This window comes from Acanthochromis polyacanthus, chromosome 2 (assembly GCF_021347895.1).
Source record: "Acanthochromis polyacanthus isolate Apoly-LR-REF ecotype Palm Island chromosome 2, KAUST_Apoly_ChrSc, whole genome shotgun sequence".
In the NCBI taxonomy this organism is placed as follows: Eukaryota; Metazoa; Chordata; class Actinopteri; family Pomacentridae; genus Acanthochromis; species Acanthochromis polyacanthus.
This window is the reverse complement of record NC_067114.1, coordinates 45,784,494-45,811,444: the sequence shown is the minus strand read 5'-3', so window position 1 is coordinate 45,811,444 and position 26,951 is coordinate 45,784,494. Positions and strand designations below refer to the sequence as shown.

General features: G+C 37.8%; 1 protein-coding gene across 1 annotated transcript in view; it reads left to right on the top strand.

Annotated features, from left to right (window-relative positions):
• The window catches only part of LOC110969188 (CD151 antigen-like), a 50,486-nt gene extending 25,382 nt beyond the window's left edge, over window positions 1–25,104 (top strand). Inside the window, exons 4-8 of the mRNA XM_022219235.2 lie at window positions 12,029–12,103; window positions 16,479–16,583; window positions 19,388–19,546; window positions 19,624–19,710; window positions 21,827–25,104. Of these exons, the coding sequence (XP_022074927.1) occupies window positions 12,029–12,103; window positions 16,479–16,583; window positions 19,388–19,546; window positions 19,624–19,710; window positions 21,827–21,886 (486 nt within the window). The 3' untranslated portion in view covers window positions 21,887–25,104. The remainder of the gene's footprint in view (window positions 1–12,028; window positions 12,104–16,478; window positions 16,584–19,387; window positions 19,547–19,623; window positions 19,711–21,826) is intronic.
• Window positions 25,105–26,951: the final 1,847 nt, after the last annotated feature.

Below are 26,951 nucleotides of genomic sequence, written 5' to 3'. Positions count from 1 at the left end.
TTTTCACGGCGAAACAACAAGTCGCAGATGAGAAGTCTGAGGACCGTGGAAAAGTTTGAAATGGGACGATTATTTCTATTTTTGCAGTTTCTGGCTAACAAATTGTGTGTTTTTTTTTTTTGGCAAATTTTTATTTTAATTAAGTTATTATTTAATCAAACGGCTTCCAAACCCATCAGCGAGTTTGAGGGTTATTCTGTTGGTCTATGAAATGTTTTTTGTGTTGTTTGACAGTTAGAATGACAGAAATCACACAAGAAGAAAGAATCAAAGTTGAATTTCTTTCATTAAGTGTCTACAGATGCTAGTAAAACTGGCAAAATAACTTGGTTCCCTACACATTTTTTGTAATGTGACTGTTGGTCATAGCTGAATCATTAATGCCTTCACGGTCGTGTGTTAGGATGCAGAATTTTTTGTTTTAGACAGAATCTGGTTCCCACGAAGAGATGATTTTTGGTTAGCTTTTAAATTAGATGTGTAGAATAAAATGATTTTTGTTAAATATTATGATTTAAAGCTTTGATTTGGGCAAATATCCCTGCAAAGCGGCCGTCAAATGGGCCATGAAAAAGTTTAAAATATGACTGTTATATCTGCTTTTACAGTTTGTGGCTCATAAATTGTGTCGCTAATTTTATTTTTATTTAATCAAACGACTTCCAAACCCATCAGCGAGTTTTAGGGTTATGAGGATTAATCTGTTAGTCTATAAAATGTTTTCTGTGATGAGCCGAAGTGGACCGAAGGCGAAGGGCAGAGACGAGCTCCAAATATTCCTATTTTCGTCTGGGGGGAGGAGGGGTGATCACATAGACATGTGTTTTTATGTTTGTGATCACACGACGGAATGAGCCGATGTGGGCCGAAGGCGGAGGGAAGACAGTAACGCCGAATATTCGTTCCGCTGAGTAACGTCCGACAGGGGGCGAGGCGAATATTCGGATACCAAAATTAATATCCGGATACTAGCCCAGCCGCGCTAGACAACCCACGGCAACGAATTTAATTCTCTGCCAGGGTGGGTCTAGTTACCCTCCATAAGGCTCGAGGCTGGATTCTCCTAAAACTGGCCGGACCAATCACCATGAAGTGTAGAGTCAGAAGGCGGGTGTAACTAAGTGACGACAGAGGCGTGACGATTCTGACAGAAACAACCGGCGCACAATAAACAGTTATCTTTCAACTCGGCTTTGGCCACAGCCCTTAAAGATTTGAAGCTAAAATTCAACTTGAAAGATAAACAAAGGACGGCACTGAAGTGTTTCATTGAGAAGAAAGACGTATTTGGACTTATGCTGACGGGATATGGCAAATCCTTAATATACCAGTTGGCTCCGCTGGTTGGGAAGCTAATGGGACTTAGCCACAATCCGCCGGTGCTCTAGGAACTCCGTCAGCCTATTCGTTGCGCTGATTGGTTGTATACCTACCCAATTGCTGCAGAGTGATTTGAAAGACAACCTTTTAGCCCGCCTCCCTCCCTGTCGAGAGTTCCTAGACCCTTGCGTCTTCAGAGCATGGGTGTAGCGCGGCTAGCTATCCGGATACCGCCGTAGCGAATGAATATTTGGATATTCAGGTCCAGCCCTAGAAATCACACAAGAAAAAAGAGTCAAAGTTGAATTTCTTTGATTATGTATTCACAAAAATTAAAAACAATCAAGTGTCAGTTCTTTAAAATGTAAAAAGGTTGACTGTATTTAATTAATTTTTACAATTAATCGATTTATTGACGAAATAGTTTAAAATCTGCTTCACTAATTGGTGCATGAGCAGTTTTTCTTGATCATTTCACTGTTTATTAAAACTAAAAGCATCTTCTAATCACACAAGTAATCATGAAAACAGCAGCTGGAAAATGTAGAAATGATCAATGAAGAGCGAGCAGAGTTCTGTTTTATTCTGCAGGTAATCTTTAGAAAACGGTCTTTTAAGAGAAAAACAAGATTAAATTTAGAAGTAGATTTATTTTCAGTTTGCTAATCAAAACCCAAGGAGCCTCACAGCGTCTCTGTTTTCTCTCCATTTGCCTTTTTATTTGTCTTTCCTATCTCACTGCATTTGCTGTTTATGATTTATTTATTTATAGGCGACAGGCTTCCTGCTTTTTTTGATGAGTAGCAATTTTAAACAAACACGCCAGGATTGTTGTGTATTTAATGTTGGATATAAATGATTTCTTTTGTTGAATATTGAGTCAGACGTGGGTTTATTCTGCAGGTTCTCAGAGCAGTCAGTGTGGGAATCTTCTGAGGGTTTAAAATGGAATCAGACAGCCTTTTTGTGCTCATAGTGCTTCTCCTGTACTGATTCTAGATGTGTTTGTGAACATAGAGCCTTTTTTTTAGGTGTTTTTGGATCTTTTTGTGGTGTTTTTGATGCTTTTTTGTGGTGAAAATGTCATTCTTTGAGGTGATTTTTCTCCTTTTTGCAGGTGATTTTGCATCTTTTTGTGATGATTTCTGCACTTTTTATTGATTTCACACAAGTTTTTGTCACAAGTTTGCATCTTTGGGCTAGTTTTGCATCTTTTGTGTGATTTTTTTGTGGTAATTTTACCTCTTTTTGTGGTGATTTTGCATCTTTTTACGTTGATTCTGTGTCTGTAAAAGTTTCACCTCTTTTTTTTGTTGACTTTGTAACTTTTTGTGGTAATTTTGGTGCTTTTTGTTGTGATTTTGCATGTTTTTCATGTTGATTTTGTTGTAATATTGCTTCTTCTGTGGTGAATTTGTGTCTTTTTGTGGTAATTTCAACCATTTTTGTGGTGATTTTGCACATTTGTTTCAAAAAAATATAATTTCTTGGGGTAATTTTACCTCTTTTTGTATGAATTTTCCATCTTTTTGTGATAATTTCTGCACTTTTTTGTTGATTTTTGGACATTTTTTGGTCACACGTTTAAGTCTTTGGGGTAATTTTGCACCTTTTGTGTGTTTTTGTGGCGATTTCACATCTTTTTGACGTTTTTTTGAACTTTTTGTGATAATTTCAACCCTTTTTTAATCAAAATTGTAATTCCTTGGTGTAATTTTACCTTTTTTGGTATTGATTTGGCATATGTTTGTGGTCATTTTTGTCCTTTTTGCAGGGGGTTTTTCATCTTTTTGTGATAATTTCTTCACTTTTTGGAGTGATTTTGCCTTTTTTTTATCACGAGTTTTCATCTTTGGGCTTATTTTGCATCTTTTGTGGTGATTTTTTGTGTGTCTTTGTGGTCATTTCAACCCTTTTGGGGGTAATTTTGCTTCTTTTCATGTTGATTCTCTGTCTTGCGAAAATTCCACCTCTTTTTTTGGTGTTTTTGAATCTTTTTGTGGTAATTTCAACACTTTTTGTTTTGATTTTGCATGTTTTTTTTGTTAAAAGTTTAATTCCTAAGGGTAATTTTACCTCTTTTTGTATGGATTGTCCATCTTATGGTGATAATTTCTGCACTTTTTGTAGTGATTTTGCGTATTTTGAATCTTGGAGGTAGTTTTGCCTCTTTTCGTGATAGATTTGTGTCTTTTTTGTGGTTAAAATCACTCGGCACTAGCGTGTGAAATGGAGACGCAGCTTCCAGAGGCTTGTTGCATCCTGAGGAGTTGAGATTAGAGCCATGAATCACCATGAAGGAATGAAGTGGTCTGTGAGGATAGCGATGCCGTCGGATTGTTAAAGAGGACCCATGTAGCGGCAGCAGGCGGATTAATGGTCTGCTTGTTTGTGCTGAGAGCTTTGTAGCTGCTGCTGATTGGCAGCGCCGTCCTGGAGGTCAGAGCTCCTACACCGAATAAAAAGCTGATGCAACGATAGACGTAGAGAAAGCAGATTAAAGCCTCGTCAGACTCCCGGTGAGGATGTTTGGAAGTATCAGAGAGGTCAGTGAGATGGAATGAGGAATAGAGGAAGAGGAAAACTCTCCCGGAGCGTCTGCAGACACTCGGCTTCATCGTTTAGTGACAGAACGGTGTAATGAGAAAGTTTTTCCAAATGGAGAAAGGCTGGATTCACCTGTAGAGAAACTGACTTCATTCATTCTGTTTCTCCTTTCTGCACATCTGTCTGTCTTTTCCTCTAAATCTGTTTGTTTTTCTGTCAGCTTTACTTTATTCAGTCTCAAATTCCTGTTCTTTATTGAGTCGGGCTGCGATTAATCACTCAGTCTTCTGACAAATATCCGTTTTTCCTGTTGTTTGTGTTGCCCGACCGACAGCCCAGAACCAAAACTGCTCAGTTTATCATGTTCAAATACAAAAAAGCATCATTGATTTTTTTTTTTAAAAAAAGTCTGTTATTATCTAATTAATTCTACACTCTGTGTAATTAGCGGCTTTATTTTGGGCTAAACATTTGTACGACAATCTCTACATCCCATTTTTGTTCTGATTTATTCTCAGAATTCTCAGGAGAAGTCGTGATTTGCATCTCTGCTGCTTTTTTTTGGCATTTTGCCTCTTTGGTCCTAATTTTGTGTCTATTTTTATGGTAAAAATTAGTCAAACTTTCTGAAAACAGAACCAGATTTTGTCTTTAGACCATGGAGTGGATGTTAAATGGAACCTGAACCCTTCTTGTGTCGCCTTTTTGTGGTAATTTTGGCCCTTTTTGCGGCTATTTTAAAATTTTTGACGTAAATTTGCCTCTTTTGTGGAGATTTTGTGTCCTTTTGTGACGATTTCCATTTTTCTGCGAGGAGTTTGAGTCTTTACGGCACTTTTGCTGTTGATTTTGTAGTAATTTCACCTTTTTTGCTGTGATTTTGCATCTTTTTGTGGTAATTTCTGCCCCTTTGGAGTGATTTCAAAGTTGTTGTCTTTTTTGCAAAATGTTCTGAAGACAAAAACAGATTTTGTCTTCAGACCTGGAGTGGACGTAAAATGAACCTGAACCCTTCTTGTGACATATTTGGTGCTAATTTCAGACATTTTTGTGGCGATTTCAAATGTTTTGGGATGGTTTTGCCTTTTTGGTATAGATTTTGTGTCTTTTTGTGGTAATTTTATGTCTTTTTGTGGTTATTTTGGCCTTTTTTGTGATGATGATTCATTTTTTTGCGGAGAGTTTCAGTCCCTTGAACCTCTTTTGCCTCTCTTTTCTGTCAATTTTTTGTTTTGACACCTGGAGTGGATGTAAAATGAACCCTAATAAATATTTTTGCATCGCCTTTTTGTGGCAATTTCTCCTTTGTTGATTTTGTGTCTTGGTGTAGTAATGTTGGCCCTTTCTTTTGCGATTTTAGTGCCTTTTTATGCCTCTTTTTGGGGTGTTGCTGTCTCTTTTGTGTTGTTTTGTGTCTTTTTGTGGTGATTTCGCAGTACTTCTGTGGGAAATTTAAATCTTTGCGTTAATTTTGCCTTTTTGGTGTTGATTTCTTGGCTTTTTTTGTGGTAATTTCACCTTTTTGGGGGACTTTGTTGCCTCTTTTCTGGTAATTTCTGCCCTTGTTAGCGTGTCTTTGTGGTTGAAAATTCCTAAAATTGTCTGTAGATGAAACCAGATTTAGTGTTTAGGCTGTTTTACGGTTTGACGTTTTCTTAGCTAAATATATTTGTTGCTTTTCTTCTTCTTAATTGACTCACAGAAAAGGTTTAAAAGGTCGTTGCTTCTTGGTTCATTTCAGTTTAAGTTTCTTATGAACATCTTTTAGGCTTCAATAAGTGAAGAATTTAAAGAGAAGCTGTGGCTTGTAGAAAACGATATTAAAACAGATGTAAATATAGTTCTGTGTGGTGTTGAAACAGGAAGGCTGGGAGTGTTTGTGTGTTGTGAACACCACATCGTCGGTGCTTTTTCATACATCTTAAGGAGTTGGGATGACATCCATGAATCAAACAGGAGGAAGGAGAAGGATGGTCAAAGATGGAGATTGTGATGGAGTCGGGTGTTTGTTTGTGTGTTTTTCGAGACAAACAGATTCCTGGAATGATGTCTGGTCGCCTGGTCTCTGAAGCATTAGCATTTTTAACTCGTTAGGACGTCTTCATCCCAGGAAATCTTTTATTTATAAGCTTCAAATCATCCATAAAACCGCGGCTGACAGCTCCCGCTTTGCTTCTGTAACCAATCTGACTGATTTAGTTTTATTTTTTTATGTCGTCTGACGTCTGCTGGCGCTGATGGGCTGTCGGCAGCGTTTCCAGCTGATCTGCTCATGTTGACGTGTGTGGAAAAAGCAGTTCAGCCTCATCGTACATAGCTGTATCGTACCACAAGCAATCTGTTCTCTGGAGAATTTACATTAAACCTGATGAGATTTAAAGTCAAGCGTTTGTCTTGAGCGCCTGTTGGGATGATTTGGACATAATAATTAGACCACTCTGACAACAGTTTTCTGCCTCTTTCGTCGCAGTTCTTGGTAAATGACGTAAAATATTCCAAAGCAACTCAAATGTTTTTTCCAAAATGGTTCAAGAATCTTCCAGACTGACTTGAAATCTGACAAAAATGGCTCAAGAATTTTCTAAAATGACTCAAACCTTCTCCAAAGCAACTCAAATCTTTTTTTAAATGGTTCAAGAATCGTCCAAAATGACCTAAAATCTGACAAAAATGACTCAAACCTTTTCCAAAGTAACTCCAATATTTGTAAAGATGGTTAAAGAATCGTCCAAAATGACTTACAAGGGGCGATTGATAAGTTTTGAGCCTGACCAAGAAAAAAAGTAAAAGTAAATTTAAACAATGCTTTATTTCTCAACATAATCCCCTTGCAAGTCCACACATTTCTTCCAGTGTCTCTGTAGTGCCTTCATCCCGTTCTCATAGAAGGTCTTATCCTGCTCCTGTAGGAAGTTGTTTACCGCAGCTATGACATCATTGTTTGTGGCGTAGTGGGTCCCAGCAAGGTGCCGTTTCATGTTTGGGAAAAGATAAAAGTCAGACCGAGCCAAATCTGGGGAATAAGGTGGATGCTGCATGAGTTCAAAACCGCATTTGTGAATGGTAGCCATAGAGACAACTGACTTATGAACCGGAGCATCGTCCTGGTGGAACAGGACACCACGTCTGAGCATTCCACGGCGCTTTTCTTTAATTTTCTCCCTCAGTTGGTGTACCAGGGAAGCATAATGTTGCCTGTTGATGGTCAATTGATGGATCACAGCACGGTCACCAGTTCGGTCCATTTTGCTTGAATGACCGACCTCACTCTACTTTACTCGGGTATCATACATGCATGAATACACGCATTGAGTTCAAAATTGAACTCAAACTCTTCTGACATGTTTCTCTCTCAGAACAAAAGGTTTTCATTAACAAAGTGTCTTCTCTCGGTCAGGCTCAGAACTTATCAATCACCCCTCGTAAGATGAGACAAAAATGACATTTCCAGAGGGATGCAAAATTCTCCAAAATGATTGAAAACTTTCCCAAAGTGACTCAAAAACATCTTGAAAATGGTTAAAATGATCCAAAATGACTTAAAATTTGCAAAAATGTGACTCAGATTTCTAGTTTTGCATTTATATAAAGACTTTTTTTAGTGACTTTGGACTTGAAATTTGTGCAGTATTGTTAGTTTTGTCACCTTTCTTATAAACTGGAGACAGGATAAGCAGAATTTATTAGTTTTCTTTGAGAAGAAGCTCTAATTATGAAGCTCGAGGAAACTAATCGTTATTTCCAAACTGTTGCTTAGCAAATGTGTTAAATGGACGATTAACTTTTTGACAAACATTTGTGACATTAAGTAAAAAAAAAACCTCCAAATTTTTTAGTTCCAGCTGCTCCTCAGTGAGGATTTTTATTTTCTCTGTTTATGCTACCAGTAATTTGTAGTTTTTGGCCAAAAAAGGCACTTTAAAGGTTTGACAGGCGTTTCTCTCTGTTTTCTAGCATTTTATGAATCGATATTTAGTTAATATGCATGAGCTAATCATCAGCGTGACTGACGATAATGTTAACGTTCGAGGAGCTTCGTTAGTGTCAGAGGAAATCAATACACTTTTATGAAACATGATATAAATCTGGAGGGAGCCGCTGAAGTCGATACGCTTCATGAACGATCATTTTAACCGTCGTCTGGATTAGTGAAGTTGTGCGTTGGGCTGAAAGGTCGCGGGTCGACTTTCCTGGAAAAGCCGACACGTGTCCGACCGTCTGATTAAAGTCACCTTCCTCTCCTCGGTAATCGTAAAGGCAGCGGTACGCCTCTGATGAAGTCTGAGGCGGAGACGAGCTGCATACAGATGTGGACGCGTGGTCCTGCAGCTGCATGCGGCTCTGATGCTGCTGGGCTGCATTCAGATGAAGGAAGCTGCTGAGGAAACAAAGGACACCAAAGGCCACAGAAGCTGAGCAAATATTTTCCAACAACCTCAGCAAGTTGAGTCCGAGTCGACCGTGAGACGTTGGTTCTCTGAAGATAAAGTTCAGCCTGCAAGACGATGCGCTGTTTGAATAAAGGTTTGGGGTCGTTCCACCGAGGGATTGGTGCAGATTATTGGCACTAAAGAAAGACCGATTAATTAAATGTGATGTTTTAACAACATGTGATATCAGAGAACCTGTCATTCATAACTAGACTTCTTCGTTAATAAGGGAGATTGTAGCTGAATATGGAAAATATAAACATCAGCGATTAAATCAGGACACTCTCCTCTGTTTGTATTGAAACGACAGAAATGATTCCAAAACGGCTTAAAATTTGAAAAAAAATGCTTAAAATTCTCCAAAAAGATTCAAACATTTTCCAAACTGACTCAAAAATCTTCAAAAAGGTTTAAGAAATTTAAATTTTTAAAAAAAAATTTGACAAAATGTCTCAAAACTCTTTCAAAATGACTCAAATAATTTTCTAAATGGTGAAAAAAATTGTCCAGTGACTTAAAATCTGACAAAAATGACTCAACAATTTTCTAAAATGGATCAAAACATTTCCAAAATGATTTCATATTTTCCAAAGTGATTGAAAATTTTACCAAAGTGACTCAAAATCTTCAAACTGCAATAAAAAATGGACAAAAATGACTCCAGATGTTTCCAAAGTGACTCAGAATTCTATAAATTCCGTAAAATATAAATATTAGTGATTAAATTAGCATGCTCTGCAGAAATTCTCCAAAATTTTTATAAATGTGACCAAAATGACTTAAAAAAATCTTAAACGTTTACAAAAGTTGTTTAAAATGACCTAAAATTTGACCAAATGACTCTTAAGTTTTCCAAAAAGACTTAAAATCTGACAAAAATGACTCAGAAATATCCTAAAATGACATTTCCACAGTGAATCAAGATTCTCCAAAGTTATTAAAAACTTTACCAAAGTGACTCACAAAGTCTTTACAATGGTTTAAAAATTATCCAAAATGACCTAAAATTTGACAAAAAATGTTTCTGCAGTGATTCTCTAGATTCTGTAAAATATTAGTTATTAAATTAGAATGCTGTCCTCTGTTCATGTGGGATCCACTGACAAAAATGTTTCTGAAACGTCTTCAAGTTTGATGAAATGACTCCAAACTTTTCAAAAAAAATCTTCAAAATGGTTAAAAAATTTTCAAAAAATGACTCAAAAGTGACTGAGAACTCCTGTAGTTCTGTGAAACAGGAGTGACTGAATCAGGACGCTCTCCTCTGTTTAACTGACAAACTGTTTCCAAAATGACTTGAAATTCTCCAAAATGACTCAAAACTTTTCCAAAAAGACTCGGATGTTTTTCAAAAGGGTTAAGAATGCTCTGAAATTATTTTAAACTGTCAAAAAATGACTCAAGAGTTTCCTAAAATGACTAAGTGATTCGAGATTCTCCAAAATGATTAAACACTTTTCTGAAGTAGCTTAAAAAATCTTCAATATGCAAAAAAAAATTACAAAAATGACTCAGAATTCTCTAGATTCTGTAAAATATAAATAATAGTGATTAAATCAGGACGTTCTTGTCTGTTTATGTGGAATCGGCCGACAGAAATGTTTCTGAAATGACTTAAAATTTGAAAAAAATACTCAAAACTTTTCAAAAATGAATCAGAAAATCTTCACAATAGTTAAAAATCGTCCAATATGACTTGAAAGCTGACAAATGACTCAAAATGTTTCCAAAGTGACTAATTTTTCCCCCAAAAAAAGGTTAAAGAATCGTCCAAAATAAGGAACATCTGACAACAATGACTCAACATTTTTATGAAATGGCTCAAAGCTTTTTCCAAGTTAGTCAAAAAAATCTTCAAAATGGCTAAAAATTTCAAAAAAGACTTAAAATTTGACAAAAAAAAGATTCAAAAGTGACTGAGAATTCCCATAATTTTGTCAAATAGAAACAGGAGTGATTAAATCAGGACACCGTCCTCTGTTCATGTGGGATCCACTGACAAAAATGTTTCCAAAAGGACCTAAAATTTGACCAGATGACTCTAAAAGGACTTCACTAAATGGCTTTTCAAAGCTACTCAGATCTTCCACAGCATGGTCAGTGAATCGTCCAAAGTGACTTGAAGCTGACAAAAATGACTCAATGATTTTCTAAAATGACTCAGAACTTTTTCAAACTGATTTCAGATTCTTCAAAATGATTAAAAACGTTTCAAAAGTGGCTTAAAAAAATCTTCAGAATGGTAAAACGGCTACGTTAGAGTGACAGTGTGGAGTTACAGTTTTCAACCAGGACGGGTGTTTTTTAAAGGGAAAAAACAGATGAGATTGTAGCTGTTAGATCAATTACTGCAGGAGGATTTTTTTGTCGTTTTGAAAGTCTGATCTAAAATCATATAATTGCAGTCAGAGGTTTCTTATTTTGACGTTGCATTTCCTGCTAGCTGCTGTTCCTAAAAGTGACGGATGTAAACTCAACAAACGGTAAACGTCTGATCCTTCAGGCTGAAAGCAGTTTTTACGTGAAAACAGAAGCATCAGATATTATTTAAAGATGTAGAGATCAAAACATTTCCTCAGGCTGAATATTTCACACAGTAAGCTGAAGAAAACACAATAAAATGGGAGATTGAAGTGGAAATAAGAGCGATGTTCATGTTAAACTCTGTATAAAACACACGTCTCAGAGCAGTTCAATCGGTTTAAATGAACCCAGTCATGTTTAAGGGTCTTTTTACTGCCTCACATCGTTCATTTCAGCTCATTTTCTCATCTAAACTCGTCTCTTCCTGCGTCATCTCTTCAAACCCTCAACACGCCGTCAGAAGCATCTTATTGTGCAGATCTAATCGGCTAAAATGGTCAAATCAAACAGCCGGTCCACTTTAGCAGGCCGGAGGAATTCAGGCCAAGGTTGGGTCTGATAATATCTCCTGTTGTCTTCGATTCAGAGGAGGAGGGTCCGTCTTTTCACGCTGAAGTCCTCCGATGCAGACGATAAACTCTGAACGACAAACATCACAGAGAGAATGACGTCCGCCATGACTTTACAAATCTGCAGTTTCAGGTGGAGATAAACCCGCTTTAATGTGCACAGGTTCATCAGCTGCTGCAGAGCCTTTCCTTAAAGATGTTCACGATGTTTACTGGATGCAGAAGAGAAACTTTGGAAATGTGAGGAAATGACGTAGAGGGAAGGTCTGGGAGCAGGGATGTGACCTGTAAACCTCTGTTTATGTGCAGGAAAAGTGTGAAACTGTGTCCAATGAAGTGATTTTTTTTTTTGGTGACTTAAAAATTCACCAAAAATATAAAGTTTGCTTTAGCTGAATTCTGTAAAAAAATGAAAATTCTGTTCTCCTCTGCACAACTAAGAAGCTGTGACTGACTGAGCTGTGATTAACGGCCTTCTAATAAAAATTCATGGACTTTTTATTTATTTTTACGGTGCATGTTTCCCTTTTTTACACATATTAGCAGGACGACCGTGGGTTTGTCAAGCTAAAACCAATCTGGTAATTCGATCAGAATCTGTTTGTTTTGCTCGTCTAATGCTTGTACGAGCCCGTTCCTGCAGCGTTTGTGTTTGTACCTGACAGCTGAAAGGATGCAGTCGACCTTCAGCCTCTCTGTTGTTTCTGTTCTGACTCTGAAGGCTCAGCCGCTAAGGCGAGGACGACACTCAGCGAACAACGAGCCACTAACTGCATCTCTCCTCCTTCATGTCCTCAGTACTTTGTCCTGCTGCTGTGCATCTTCCTGCTGGAGATCCTGGCTGGAGTCCTGGCGTACATCTACTACCAGCAGGTAATCATTAAAACACAGCTCACAAAGCATTCTGGGATTTGTGTGGAGAGATGCACGATAGAAAGACCGGATATCGATTCCACATGATTAAAAAAAAAAAAGGAAAAGTCGTTTAGATTCATGCATGGATTTCTTAGCGGCAATAAAACGGTCAGAAAGAGACAGAAAAAGTATTCCAATCTAAAGTCTACCCCAATATCATCATCTGCTATGAGAAGCTTATGTTTAGGAGTGTAGCAGCGTCTTCTGTTCGACTGGAGAATCAATAGATCGTACCGACTAATGTTCTGTCTTCTAATCCGTAGTCCAACGACTGTTTCAGCTCCACATGCTCCTCTGCTGTAGTTTAACCACCACACAACCAGCATGATGAGTGAATGTAAGACAGTCCATTAAAAATACAAACATCAGGATTACTCGTGAAACATTTGGTCCAAATGGAAGAAAAAAGCCTGCAGTAGTAGCAGGGCTGAGAGCGTCGAGTACCCTAAAATCACCCGAAACATTTACAGAGTGATTCCAAAAAAATCTTCAAAATGGTAAAAAACACATTGACAAAAATGACTCGGGATGTTTTCAAAGTGACTCAGAATTCTCCAGATTCTTTAGAACAGAAATATTAGTGATTAGATTATGACGCCCTCCTCTGTTTATGTGAAATGAACCGATGAAAACGTTTCCAAAATGACGTAGAATTTTATGAAATCGCCCGACAATTTTCTGAAATGACCCAAATATTTCCAAAGTGATTAAAAGCCTTTCTAAAGGGACTCAAACAGTTGTTGAAGATCCACTGAAATTACTTTAAATTTGACAAAAATGACTCAAAATTGATTCAAAATTCTCCAGAATGATTAAAAACAAAGTGCTGCAGAAAATCTTTAAAATGGTAAAAAATGACCAAAAAAGTTTTCAGAGTGACTCAGAATTCTCCAGATTTTATAAAATATAAATGCTGGTGATTAAATCTCCTGTTTATGTGGGATCCGCTGATGAAAATGTTTCCAAAGCGACTCAAAATAGTTAAAAACTTGTTTAAAATGACTTCAAATTTGACAAACATGATTCAAAAGTGACTGAGAACTCTCCGACTGACAAAAACGTTTCCAAAGGACTTAAAATTCTATGAAATCACTCAAGAATTTTCTGCAAGAACATTTCCAAAGTGATGCAAAATGATTAAAAACTTTCCTAAAAATGCCTCATAAAATCTTCAAAATAATAAAAAGATCCAATAAGATGACTTCAAATCTGGCAAAAATGACTCAAAACGTTTCCAGTGACTCAGAATTCTATCAATTCTGTAAAATATAAATATCAGTGATTAAATGAAGATGCTCTGCTCTGTTGATCAGTTTGTCTCCTGCTGTTTTTCTCTATTTCCTTCATATTTTGTCTCATTTATCGTCCTCTGACGTCCAGATGTTTAGGTGTGTAGCGACGTTTTGTGTCCTCCTGGATAAATGGATGTGTTATGCATTCTACACTGCAAAAACTCTTACCAAGTCTGTTTGTCTTGTTTTTAGTCAAAATGTCTCATCCCACTTGATTTAAGATAAATTCACTAAAGAAAACAAACAAGTGACATTTCAGCAGATGGAGGGACGTGTTTTCAGACAGTGCACCTTAAATATCTTGTTAAGTCAAACAATCTTGAAATTATCTTCTTTTGAGCCTTCTGTCGTCCTGCGGGTCAAACTGACCCGTTTTAAAGTTTAAAAATGTGGAAAAAATATATATATTTCACAGTGAAAACTTCCACATTTTCAAAATTTTGGGTGTAATTTTTGAACATTTTTGATGGAAAAAAGAAATGTTAAAAAAAATGTTTCTTTAAGAACATTCATAAAAAAAATCAACCAAAATCCAGCGAATTTCGCTGGATTTTGGTTGATTTTTTTATGAATGTTCTTAAAGAAAATATTAGAGCTTTTATTAATATATATGGAATCACTTTAGATATTTTTAGGATTTTTTTGGAAGATTTTTATTCATTTTTTTGAAAATATTCACACTTTAAAAAAAAAAATTATTTCTTGTCAAATTTGAGGATTTATTTTTTTAAATAAAACTTTTGAGCAAAAACTTTTAAGGAATTTTCTTCCTGAAGGTTTTGCAAATTTTTTTGCTGAATTTTTGGATTTTTTTCTGACAAGGCAGCAAAATTTTTTTGGTGCCGTAAGTGAGGACAACAGGAGGTTTAAGACAACTAAACTTGATAATCCTGGTATAATACAGCTTAAAATCAATTTTCCCAGCTAATTTTAAGATCTGAATATTCTAAACATCATCTCTTATTTAAAGAAATCGTACCAAGACATTTTTCACTTGTTCTATTGGCAGATTTTTCCCCTTATTTCAAAGTAAAAGTTCTTTGAAAGAATTTTTGTTCTTGTTTTGAGAGGGGCATTTTTTCCAGTGCAATCGGTCGTCCAGCAGCGTGTAGACGACGCTTCCAGCTCCACCTGGTCCTCTGCTGTGATTTAACCGCCTCAAACCGACATGATGAATGAGACTGCAGGGAGGAAATGTAGCCGGCCCATTAAAAATACAAACATCAGGATTACTCGTGGTACATTTGGTCCAAATGGAAGGAGAAGTGCCTGCAGCAGGCTGAGTGCACCGCGTCACCATCACTTAAAGACGCTTGTTGTGATTCTGGAAAACACTCGGAGTCCTTCTGACTTGTTTCCCATCAAAGGATGGAGACTTTAAAACGCTGCAGAACGTGAACCGTTCAGACAACCGCTGATTATTTTCTCCTCTAATGTGGAAACTCAAACTGACAGCCTCCCTCAGTGCATTTTATCTGCTAACTAGAAGCGTTTTTACCTCCTAGTTTAACGCCAACGTGGTAAAACCTCCTCGTCCATTAAAACACAATTCATGAGCAGCAGCTGAGCTCTGCCTCCTCTACCAGCTTCAGTAGGTTTAAAGCCTCTAAAGCCTCGCCTCTTTTCTCCTTCTCTTCTTCTTCCCTTTTGCTGTTAACCCTCTAAACCCAGTTATTTTTAAACAGTCACCTAAAATAGACTGTTTACAAGAGCCAGGAGCTGGAACAAGTAGAAGGAATCACTTTATTCTACATGTCTCATTTAAAAATTCACCTAAAATACACTGTTTGCTTTAACTCGATTCTGTAAAAATCAAAAGATTCTGCACTTCTCTGCACAACTAAGAAGCTCTAACTACCTGAGCTGTGATCAACGGTCTTGTAATAAAAATTCAGGGATTTTTCACCTGAACTAGACTGAACTGCAGGAGGTGTTTACCCAACAGACCAATATAGAAACTACTAACGTCCAAAATGAGCAGAAATGTGAATCATTTGAATCAGATATTTAGCAACAAACACAGAACTCCATCACTTTTCCTCATGTGGGCTTTATTTCACAACCTTATTCCATTGTTTGTTCCAAATAAATACACTAATACTGACAAAACTGGAAGCATTTTGCAGGTTTAAGACGTACAAGCTGCTCTTTTCTGCAGATAAAACACATTTACTCATCAAGATCTGCAGGTAAACAACATCTGTTCACCTCAACGGAGGCTTCAACTGGTGTTACACCCCAAGAAAAACAGGTCTAAAAATAGTTTAATAACAGTTTTAATGACTAATTTAACATCTGGACTAATTAGCCTTGTCTGGCATTCAAAATGAACTATCAAGACATGCCCAAAATGAACACAAATGTGAATAATTTTAGTTAAACTCACTGAATATAAAGCAGCAAACACAGAGCTGCATCACTTTTCCTCATTTCTGCTTCATTTCACAACCTTTAGTGTTTTATTTATCGTGAAAACTCGCTAATATTCCAAATAAGCACGCTCATTCCGACGAAACCGTAAAGCATTTTGCAGGTTTAAAAGCAGTTTTTTTCTGTAGATAGAACACATTTACTCATCAGGATCAGCAGGTAAGTAACGGAGACTTGATCTGGTGTTCTTTACGTTTCGGTTTCCACTCATTGAGACGTTTACATCCAGAATGACTGTTTTCTGTGCTGCAGTGAGAATGAAATCGGTGCCAACAGGTGAAATGAAAACACCTCGTCGTCGTCTTCATCGCTGGCTGCTCTGTCTCGGCCTCCTGTCTTTCATCTCCTCCCTTCCTCTCGTCATCATTCATTCCCCTGATATCTCCTTCACGCTTTGATTTACAGTGGTTTCCCAGCTGGCTTGTTGCCATAGAAACTGAGCCCCCCAGACCTCTGCTGCTCCGCCACCGGTGTGGAGAACAAAAAAAAAAGAAAAGAAACAAGCGGCAGCTCCGTGACGTGAACCGGCCACAGACTGTTCTAATAAAATCTGTCGTGTCTTCGTAGCGTTTCTGCCGCTGAATGTTCTGAACGTTTGTGTGTCTGAGCAGCTGAACGAGGAGCTGAAGCAGAACCTGAGAGAAACCATGATAGAGAAGTACCAGCAGAAGGACCAGGACCACGTCACCAGAGCTGTAGACAAGCTGCAGCAGGAGGTAGGAGGCAGACGGTTCAGTCACACGTTTCATCACAATACGGCACCTTATCGGCTCTTTAGAGGACAACACCATGCCTGCAGATGTCAGGAAGTCTGCCCGGAGAGGGTTTTAGGAGCCTGAGGTCAATAAAAGATGATAGTGGACCAAAAATACAATAAATTACATTTATAGTGTCAAATTTAAAAAAGCAGCTAATGTACGTTTTCTCTACATTTTTTCCTGAGCTCGTGAAATTAAATGAAAAACAATCTGCTCTTTTTAAAAATGAATAAAATAAACCTGTCAGTGGGTATTTAAGAGCCACATTTCTTGTGTTTAAAAGCATAAAAAAACAGCCAACACATTAAATTATTCAATAAAATATCAAATGAAACTGAGAATTTTCTCATTGAAGCAGAATTTTTGAATCAACTTTCTCTGATATTTCGCTTTTAAACAAGATATTCCAAACTAAAAACAAAACTATTTTTTAAGTTCACGTGTTTTTCTTTTTTATTTCTTTTTTTTTAAAATTTCTGTCCTTTATTATGGAACAAAACTGAGAACTTTCCATCAAGTCAGGATTTTTGAGTCAATTTTCTGTCATATTTATCGTTTAAACGATCAAATTGAAGAGATAAATGGTGATAGCAAAATAAATAATAATAATAAATTGCTCTCAAAGTTGGTTTCAGGAAAAATGAACAGAAACCAGATTTATTCTTCAGACTGTGACTCCTGGATGGATGTAAAGCTGACCTGGTTTGTGTTTTTCCTCCTAAATGTCATGAGTCTGTCTGTTGGACGGATGAAGTTCTGAGGTTTAAAAAAATGCCCAAAATGATTAAAAAAAGACCAAAATGATTAAAAAAAGACCAAAATGACTTGTGATATTTCCAAAATGATTCAAAATGATAGTGAACGCTTCAAATCTGTTTTAAAAATGTCCACAATTATTTATATTTGTCCAAAATAATGAAAAAACCATGAATGGTATACAGAATTTTTTTTTTAAATTACAAGAATTCTCCAAATGACTTCATATGTCTCCAAAAGAGAGTCCAACATGACAAATAAATGAAACAAATAAAGTGTCCAGAGGGACTCAGAAAGGTCTTAAAAGACAAACAAAACCTCCAAAAGGACATGAAGCTTGTTCTTCATTATTAAAAATTTTACTTCAGGACTAAAACTATGTTGAAACTAGAAAAGCACTCAGAGTGCAGACCTCCGCCAAGGACAGAGAGGAAAACAGGAAACCCATGCAGTAAAGGATCATGAGCTGGAATCAAACCTGCGTCTCTGACACAGTTCTGTTTATGAATCTCCTTCTTAACCAGTTGAGCTATCTGGACACCTTGCTCCAATTTGTTGGACAACATGCTAATCCAGGGGTCGGCAACCTTTAACACTCAAAGAGCCATTTCGACCCGTTTCCACAGAAAAGAAAACACCGGGAGCCGCAAAATCCTTTTGGCATTTAAAATGAAGACAACGCTGCATATATCACTTTTTACCTCTATGCCCTTGTTAATCAGTCGTGATTAATTAATTACAAAGCCTCTAATTAGATTCATTTTTTTTAATTGTGTCCTTCCACTAATATGTATCTTACTTGGTTAATGTCATTTTTGCTCCTGGACCTCATATGTTACATAACGTTAGCTGGAAATCAATATTTTGCGAATGTCTACTTAACTTGTAAAATCTATTTATCTATTTATCTTAAGCTAATAACTTTTCTCCGGTAAGTCGCTGCCCTATTTTCCAAGACGTCACTCCTCTGACTCTCTGACCTGCTGCCTGGACATCGAGCCGTGTTCTTGCGAGTAATGTGTATTACCCTATCATGAGTACTTTTAACTCAAAGACGTGTCTTTCTTGGAGTGGAGCTTTAATATACAGACTTGCCATTCCTGAGTACAAAACGATATGAAACTACAGGCGTTACTTCTCCATCTTCTCTGCATCAACTTAGCGCTCTCATGTCCCGGGGGAAAAAAACCCCAGCAGCACATCCGGTGGAGTGACACGTCAAAATAAGAGCGATAATTTCATAATAAAACTCTCTATATTTGAAACGCGCCTGAAAGGCAGAACAATTTATTTTCCAAAGTTACAGGGAGCCACAACAGAGGGCTGAAAGAGCCGCATGCGGCTCCGGAGCCGCGGGTTGCCGACCCCTGTGCTAACCTATGATGTTTTTGTCATATTTTGGACCACATACTAAAACATACTAAAAAATTCAAAGTGATCTAGAATCCAGGATCCTTTCCGGATTGACACCTAAATTAAATCAGCTCTTCCTCTTATCATAGTCTACATCCTCTCAAGATTTCATCTGAATCTGCCCAGGGGTTTTTGAGTTATCTTGCTAACAGACAGACAAACGCCGGGTGTCATAACCTCCTTGGTGGAGGTAAAAATCTGTGTGGAATGACTCAGAAATGTGTGGAGTTTTGATCAGAACAAATCAAATGATCCAGGTGCTCAGATGTTTCTCCTCCTAAATGTCATGTTTCTATCTGCTGGACTGATGAACTTCTGAGGCTCACAAATGATGGAAAAAGTCCATAAAAAGTGATAAATGTGGACCTAAAACTCTGAATATTCACAGTCTGAAGGTAGAGCTGTGAATGTCTTTAATAAACACACTAAAGTTCTTGTAGACAGGAAATGAGCTGAATCTGAGGAGGATTTTTTTCAGATGATGACAGCGTGGTGTAGATAAAACCATCGTGGGTTTAGTTTTTCCACTGCTCCGTCCGCATAGAACGGTTGCTTCTTCCATGTCTGACTCCGTGTTTTCCTGCGTTTTCCAGTTCAAATGCTGCGGCAGCAACAGTTCTTCAGACTGGGCTGAGAGCGTGTGGATTCGCTCCAGAGACGCTCAGAGCAGGAAGGTTCCTGACAGCTGCTGTAAGACTCAGACGGAGCTGTGTGGAGCCAGAGACCATCCATCCAACATCTACAAGGTGGAGGTGAGAGCAGCTCAGCAGTGTTTGTCACAGCGCTCGTTTACGGCCACACGTCAGACGCTGCGTTTGTTTGTGTTCAGGGCGGCTGCATCACCAAGCTGGAGAAGTTCATCCTGGATCACCTGAAGATCATCGGAGCGGTGGGCGTGGGCATCGCCTGTGTGCAGGTGAGCAGAGAGCGTTCAGTACGTTTACCCAAGGAGACCAGGAGATGTTTCCCAGGTCAGACTCTGCTGGTCACTGCAGTTCATTCATTGATCCAGATCGATAAACTTCACTTCAGACCGTCCAGCCTTCCTTAGCTCCTACAAAATGCTGACATTCTTGACACAACAGCCCTTCAACAGTGATCATTTAGTCTGAATTTTTACACAAATAAACCTTGATTTATCCCACAGCAAGAAATTAGTAAATGTATGCCTGAAAAAGTAGGAAACATTAGTTTAAAAAAAGGTAAAATAATCCAGAATGTGCAGATTCTGTTAGATGGGAAATGTTTTTCTCATAATAATTAAATACGTGCAATAATTTCTGTGTTGAAATGCTAAAAAAGTCAAAGTTCACACCAGATCTCAGCGTTAGTTTGACTGTCAGCTGCAAACGTAACCCTTTAAGCTTCAGTGTACCGCCGGCGGTACACCTACTAATTTGCATAGGAATTTCAGGAATGTCCGACGGGTGCAAACGCGATTATACAAACACTATACACCGATGGAAAGCTTAGATTCTCATGAATCCGCCGGTATAAACCACTTTCAGATGCGATTACCACAGCGGGTGAGAAAAACACATTTGTCCGACAAAAACAAATATTCATCCATCCGTTCTCTATACACGGCTTCAAAGCACACAGCGCGACTCACATTTCCGGGTTTATTATTACACACAAAAAAAAAGATTCCACAAAAAACGGCCATAATCCAACCTTTTACATCAGATGACACAAGCCAGTAAACTATTTTATCCAAAACATGTCCTGAAGTCGGTATAAAATCCCCGAATCGGTCGTTTTCAAGGAAATGCACCTCCCGATGCCCGTCCAATATTCCCCGTATTTTTCGTAATTTTTTTTATTTAAAAATAGAATATTAGCGATTTTTTGTACTGAAAACGGCTGGAATTGACTGAAGCTTAAAGGGCTCTTTGTAGGTCAATTTGGGAAAAATTAGAGTCATTTTTAGGAACTTTTCAGTCCGTTTGGAAACGTTTTCATCAGTGGATCCACATAAACAGAGGAGAGCGTCCTGATTTAATCACTAATATTTATAGTAGTCCAACATTTTGAGCCATTTTTGTCAAATTTTAAGTTCTTCTAGATGATTGTTTAACCGTTTTGAAAAAAAAAATTGAGTCCCTCTGGAAAAGTTTAGTGTTATTTCATCACATTTGAGGTCCTTTTGGAAACATTTTTGTCTTTGGATCCACATAAACGGAGGAGAACGTCCTGATGTAATCTCTATTATTTCTATTTTACAGAATTTGGAGAATTCTTAGTCACTTTTGAGTCACTTTTGGTTCCATTTTAAGTCATTTTGTACAGTTTTTTTTAACCATTTTGAAGATGTTTTGGAGTCACTTTGGGAAAATTTTGTGTCATTTTAGAGAATTTTAAGTTTTTGTCAAATTTGAAGTCATTTCTGAAACATTTTTGTAAGTTCATCCCCCACACAGAGGAGAAGGTCCTGGTTTAATCACTAATGTTTCTGTTTGTCGTATTCATGAATGAAGGAATCTAGTTCTGAGTGACAGGTTCTCTGACATCACACGCTGCTAAAACATCACATTTACTGTATGTTGAGGTCAAATATTGTTTATCAGCCTTTTGTTTACCAGTGTATTCTACAGATGTGATCCTAATAATAACTAAATAATTGACGTGTTTGAACACTAAAAATGTCAGCATTGAATGAATGAATGAATGAATGAATGAATTAATTAATTAATTAATGAATTAATGGTTTATTTCGGTTACAAAAATTACAGTAAACAAACTTTTTCCTTTCCTCCCCTACTCCTCACAAAAAAAAGAAAGATGAAAAAGAAAAGAAAACAAACAAAAAACAAGCAAAAAAGCCCCAAAACCTCCAGAAAAAAAAATATGTATATACAATAATAGTTATTTAAAAGTTCTGTAACCGAAAGAGGAATAGGCAGAAGCCGAAGCTTATTTTGCCTGTCCTGTACACACTTTATCACTCAGGATAAAGTGTAAAATCACCAGATAGACCAAACTAAATGATCAGCTGACACAGATGAATAAAGGTGCGTTCCTTCCTGCTGCAGATCATCGGCATGGTGTTTACATGCTGCCTCTACAGAAGCCTGAAGGCTGAACCGTACTGAGACCAGAAGAAGAAGGAGGTCACTTCATCCAGACAGCCCACAGCTTCTTCTGTTTATCTTCCACTGAGGAGGAGTCTAACTGAGCATCCCAGCGTCTCACCTGGTGAACAGCAGCTTTTCTTCATGTGGTGAGGCTCTCATGTGCAGCAGCAGTAGATGTTCTCCTCCACGTGCTTTAACAGAAACCAGCTGAGAGCAGAGCGTTCATCCTGGTAGTTTAACTAGAATCTCCTCTCTCTGTGGCCTTCAAACTCTGGAATGTTTCCATCTTTTCTATTTACATACCAACACTCCAGGAGTTTTCTTATGAGCTGTTACTTCCCTCATTTATACCCGAATCATCACCAGCGTTTCTGTTTTTAACAGAGCGGCACTCCTCTGTTTTTATTGATAGATTACTGATAAATGAAGCTGTGATATATCCTCCTCTCTGTCTGTCTGTCATCACTCTGTGGTCTGAAAAACTGAACAAGAAACCAGGAAGTTAGCTTCTCTCATGGTGGCTAATGCTATGCTAATGGCTAGCAGCTAGCGGCTAAGTTAGCAGTCTGGAAAACAATAATTAATAGTAAAGCTTTAAGATCTGGACAATAAAAGGATAAAATAGAGAAATGTTAAGAAGAACAGCAGCAGACAAACTGAGAAACAGCAGAGACTAACACTAACGTTTGGATTTTACAGAATTTAGAGAATTCTGAGTCTTTTTAGAAACATTTTGAGTCATTTTTGTCAAATTTGAAGTCATTCTAAACCATTTTTAAGCATTTTGAAGATTTTTGAGTCCCTTTGGCAAAGTTTTTAAATATTTTGGAGAATTGTGAATCTCTTTGGAAACATTTTGAGACATTTTTGTTAACATTTTCACCATTTTTAAGTATTTTTGAGTCACTTTGGAAAAGTTTTGGGTCATTTTAGAAACTTGTTGTCATTTTTGTCAGACTTTAAGTAACTTTGGACATTTTTAAAACCATTTTGAAAAACATTTGAGTCACTTTGGAAAAGTTTCATTTGAAAGAGAGTCATTTTTGTCAGAATTTTAGACACATTTTAACTGTTTTGAAGATTTTTTTGAGTCACTTTGGCAAAGTTTTTAGTCGTTTATTGTGTTCTTTGTGTATTTAGTCTCTGAGATCACAGAGAGTTTTAACAGTGACGGTGTAAATTATTCCAGCTAATTTATACCTTAATGCGTCTTCATCATCATCACCAGCGTTTGTTTTTAACAGAGCTGCAGAGATTTCCTCTAAATTCATCACCAGCTGTTTTAGTAAACTGCTCATCAGCTGGAGTCATTTCTGAAGGAGAAATTCTGTCATTGAAGCTTCTTAAACGAGGATGTTTTCATTTTTTTGTCTTCTGTAACTGAATACCTTTGGACAAAAGCAAACTTTTATCATCTTGAATTATGAGAAATAAACCAAACAGCTGATCAGTTTCATCCAGAAGCCCATCTACAGGCGACAACAGTAGAATAGGTCAGTCAGAGCTGTAATTTGTGATTTTTTTTTTCTTCCAAACTAAACACCTGAGTGGAGGCTGATCCAGTGCCTTCCTCCCCTGCATCACTGCCATCGGTCTGGTTGCTCTGAAGCCTCGACCACGGAGAAAACGTTGAGCTTTTCGCTCATCGATTGGCAGCCGACAGTCGGCTCTTCCTGGTTCTGGTTGCCACGGTAACCCTGCTGTCTACGTGACAAACACGCCGGCCTTCAACCCACATTTACTTTATTTACCTCACACATTTGATAGCTGTTAGTAGTAACTAATGAAATCACAAAACAACAAGCAAACTAAAACAATCAAAACAGACCAAAACTGTCACTGATTAATCAGAGTGATGGATGTCGAAATGAGAGGTAAAACAAAGTTATCACAGTGAAATGTTTCATATCAGTCCTTACTTATTGTAATTATGGATCATTAATCACCCAACTGTAGGAGAAACATTTGAAAAACATCATTTGAACCTTAAAGTACTCGGGTAAATAGATCAGTAAATGTACAAAAATACATTTCAGTAGTGATCCAGGGAGCCAGAATCAGCATTTTACTGCATTTAAATGAAGCTATGGAACATTTCTACTGTTGGTTATTAAACTGCTACTAATAAAAGAGGGAAAGGACTGCTTGGGATCTTTTTGTGGATACATTTACTTCTCACAGAAACAACTGACAAATCCAAACCAACTAATTCTCATTGTCATTCTGTCCAGTTTAACTCTGAGGACTCGTGCAGTCACCGCTGTTTGTCCTTTTCATGAGTTTATTATAGCGTCACACGTTCATCAGTGATCTGTTGCCTTTCACTGAACTCTCGTGTCAAAATTGAGCCGTTTTAAAGTTTGAAAAAGTGGAAAAACTAAATATTTTCACAGTGAAACTTCTGATGTCCACATTTTCAACATTTTAGGGAAATTTTTGAATATTTTTTGGTGGAAAAAAGAAATGTTAAAAATGTTTCTTGAAGAAAATTCACAAAAAATCAACCTAAATCCAGTGAATTTCTTAAAGAAAATACTAGAAGTTTTACTGATATATATGTAATCACTTTAGATCATTTTAGGATTTTTTTGAAGATTTTTACTTATTTTCTGAAAATATTTGGAAGAATTTTCTTGCCAAATTTGTTTTTTTTTTAAGGAATTATTGGAATTTTCTTCCTGAAGGTTTTGCAGATTTTCAGAAATTTTGGGAATTTTTTTGCTGATTTTTTTCTATTTTTTTCAGACAAGGAAACAATATTTTTGGTGTCTGTAAATGAAGACAACAGGAGGGTTAGATCACATCGCCTTAAAATTAAAGTTGGTTAAGGTTGTACTCTCCGTCTTTCATTGACGATCTCTGGCTCCTGAGCTGTTTCTCAGTGTTCGAGGCTTCATCACTACCTGCTGCTGTTACTGAAACATCCCATCATTCAGCTCATAAGAAAACTCCTCCTGCTTTTGATTTACTGCCTTATTTTTATACTTTTTATACTTTTACACTGATGCCAAAGTCCATCTCTTCTCCACCGTGGTTATCTACTGAACTGATCCACATCGTTTGTCTTTAAATGAAGATTTTGTTGACTTTTCTACGCACCATGAATATATTGTTGTATTTAACTTGTATTTAGCTTCTCTGTGTTCGTGTTGATCTTCTCCCGTGTGCCTCAAAGACCAAACTAAATGAATCTGCTGTATTTCTGTTTTCCTCTGAATAAACGTCGATCGATGAAACGCTCTGACTCTGCGTGAACTTATTTCTGGCTCTGACACCAAACGACGACCTTCACCTCAGGTATGGGCTCACATCAGCCCCAAAACTGCCAAAAAACCTGGTGATTGTGTAAAGATAAAGCTGTGAGCAGTGGCCCTGACATGATTGGCGGCGGCTTACAGGTGCATTAGTGTATTAACCAGGAGTCAATTCGCTAATGTGACGGCGGTGTGGTGCTGCAGGTTTGGGATGGCGGCCATGCTCTGAGTGTATTTCTGACTAGCTACAGCTGTACGGCCTGACCTCCTGCCTCCGTTTGCTGCTGCAAACAACAGCAGTGACTGAAGGCAAACACAGGGGGGCAGCACTGACCAGGCTTTCAGCAGCAAACCATCAGACAGCTGCTGGTAGGGGAGGGATGGAGTTCTAGAAAATTAACCACAAATCCGTGAGACATCCAATACAGCTCATGACCTAAAGACAAAGAGGATAAGATGCCAGAGATCCCTCAGTATCACCACGTCTTCAGGATGTTCAACAATGAAGATGCTTCCTCCTGAACAGTTTGGTGACAACCTGAAGGTTCTGTTCAGACCAAGGACAGGTCTGCAGGGACACTGAGGCTTTAGTTTGGCCAAACTCCCCTTACATTAAGTCTTGGCTGAACACGGCCTTTTATGTGCCAGACATGTCTTTTTGTGGTTATTTTGTAGCTCTTTGTTTTTGTACATTTGTGGCCGTTTTGTGCCTATTTGTGATCATTTTATGTTTTTTTGTGGCTGTTTTGTGTCTGTTTATTGTTTTATGCATGTTTGTGGTTGTTTTGTGGGCATTTAGTGTCTATTAGAGATTGTTTTGCCTCTATTCATGGTTGTTTTGCGTGTTTTGTGGTTGTTGTATGTCTTAGTGGTTGTTTTGTGGTTTTTGTGGTTGTTTTGCATCTATTAGTGGTTGTGTTGTGGTTTTTGTGGTTGTTTTGCGTCTTTTTGTGGTTGTTTTATGTCTATTAGTGGACAAAGTAGAAGATACTTCCTCCTGAACAGTTTGCTGACAACCTTAAGGTTCTTTTAGGACCAAGGACAGATCGACAGGGACACTGAGAGGCTTTAGTTTGGTGGAGCAACTCCCCTCACATTAGGTCTGACCAGAATGATTAGAACCTTTCATGTTCCAGATATACAAGCGTGCATGTTGAACGCTCTCTGGAAAAATAACGATTTTAAGCAGAACTGTGGTATTTCAGTCACAAGAAGCAAACTCACACAGAGAAGTAGAGCTAGGATATCTTCTTGTTCTCTGATAAAGATTGATTTAAACTCGTTTATATCCTCCTTATGCTGGTAGAGAGTTCATAACCGCCCAGAGGCTGAAGAGGATTCACCCCAAACACACTTTCTGATGTGACTTTTTCATCTCCAACACTCAGCTGTGTCTGCTGTCATTTTCCTCTTTGAAAAAAACCCCTAAAAACATGCTTGTCGTTGTCACTGTGTAATGAGCAGAAAACGGAAATCAAACAGCGACCGGTCAGCTCTCCGCCGCAGACTGCTAATTGGTTTCCACTGGGACTGCTAGCAATGCAAATGAAGACGTTTCTCAGTCGGAGGAAACATTTCCCCTGTGTGCAGCCAGGATCACATGATGAAATAAAACAGACGAGGAAATCTGTTGTCCCCCTAGAAGGTGTTCTGGCTGCTGAGTCATCCCTGGAACAATGAAGCGTTTTCACACCGTTCAGCACCCTAACATCTGTGGAAGGTAGCCCCGACACACTCGCTGCTTATTGACTTTAAATAGACGGCAGCTGATGAAAACGATGATCAATCTCCCTCCTGCCTGCAGCTCCAGCGGTATGCCAGTGACGCCG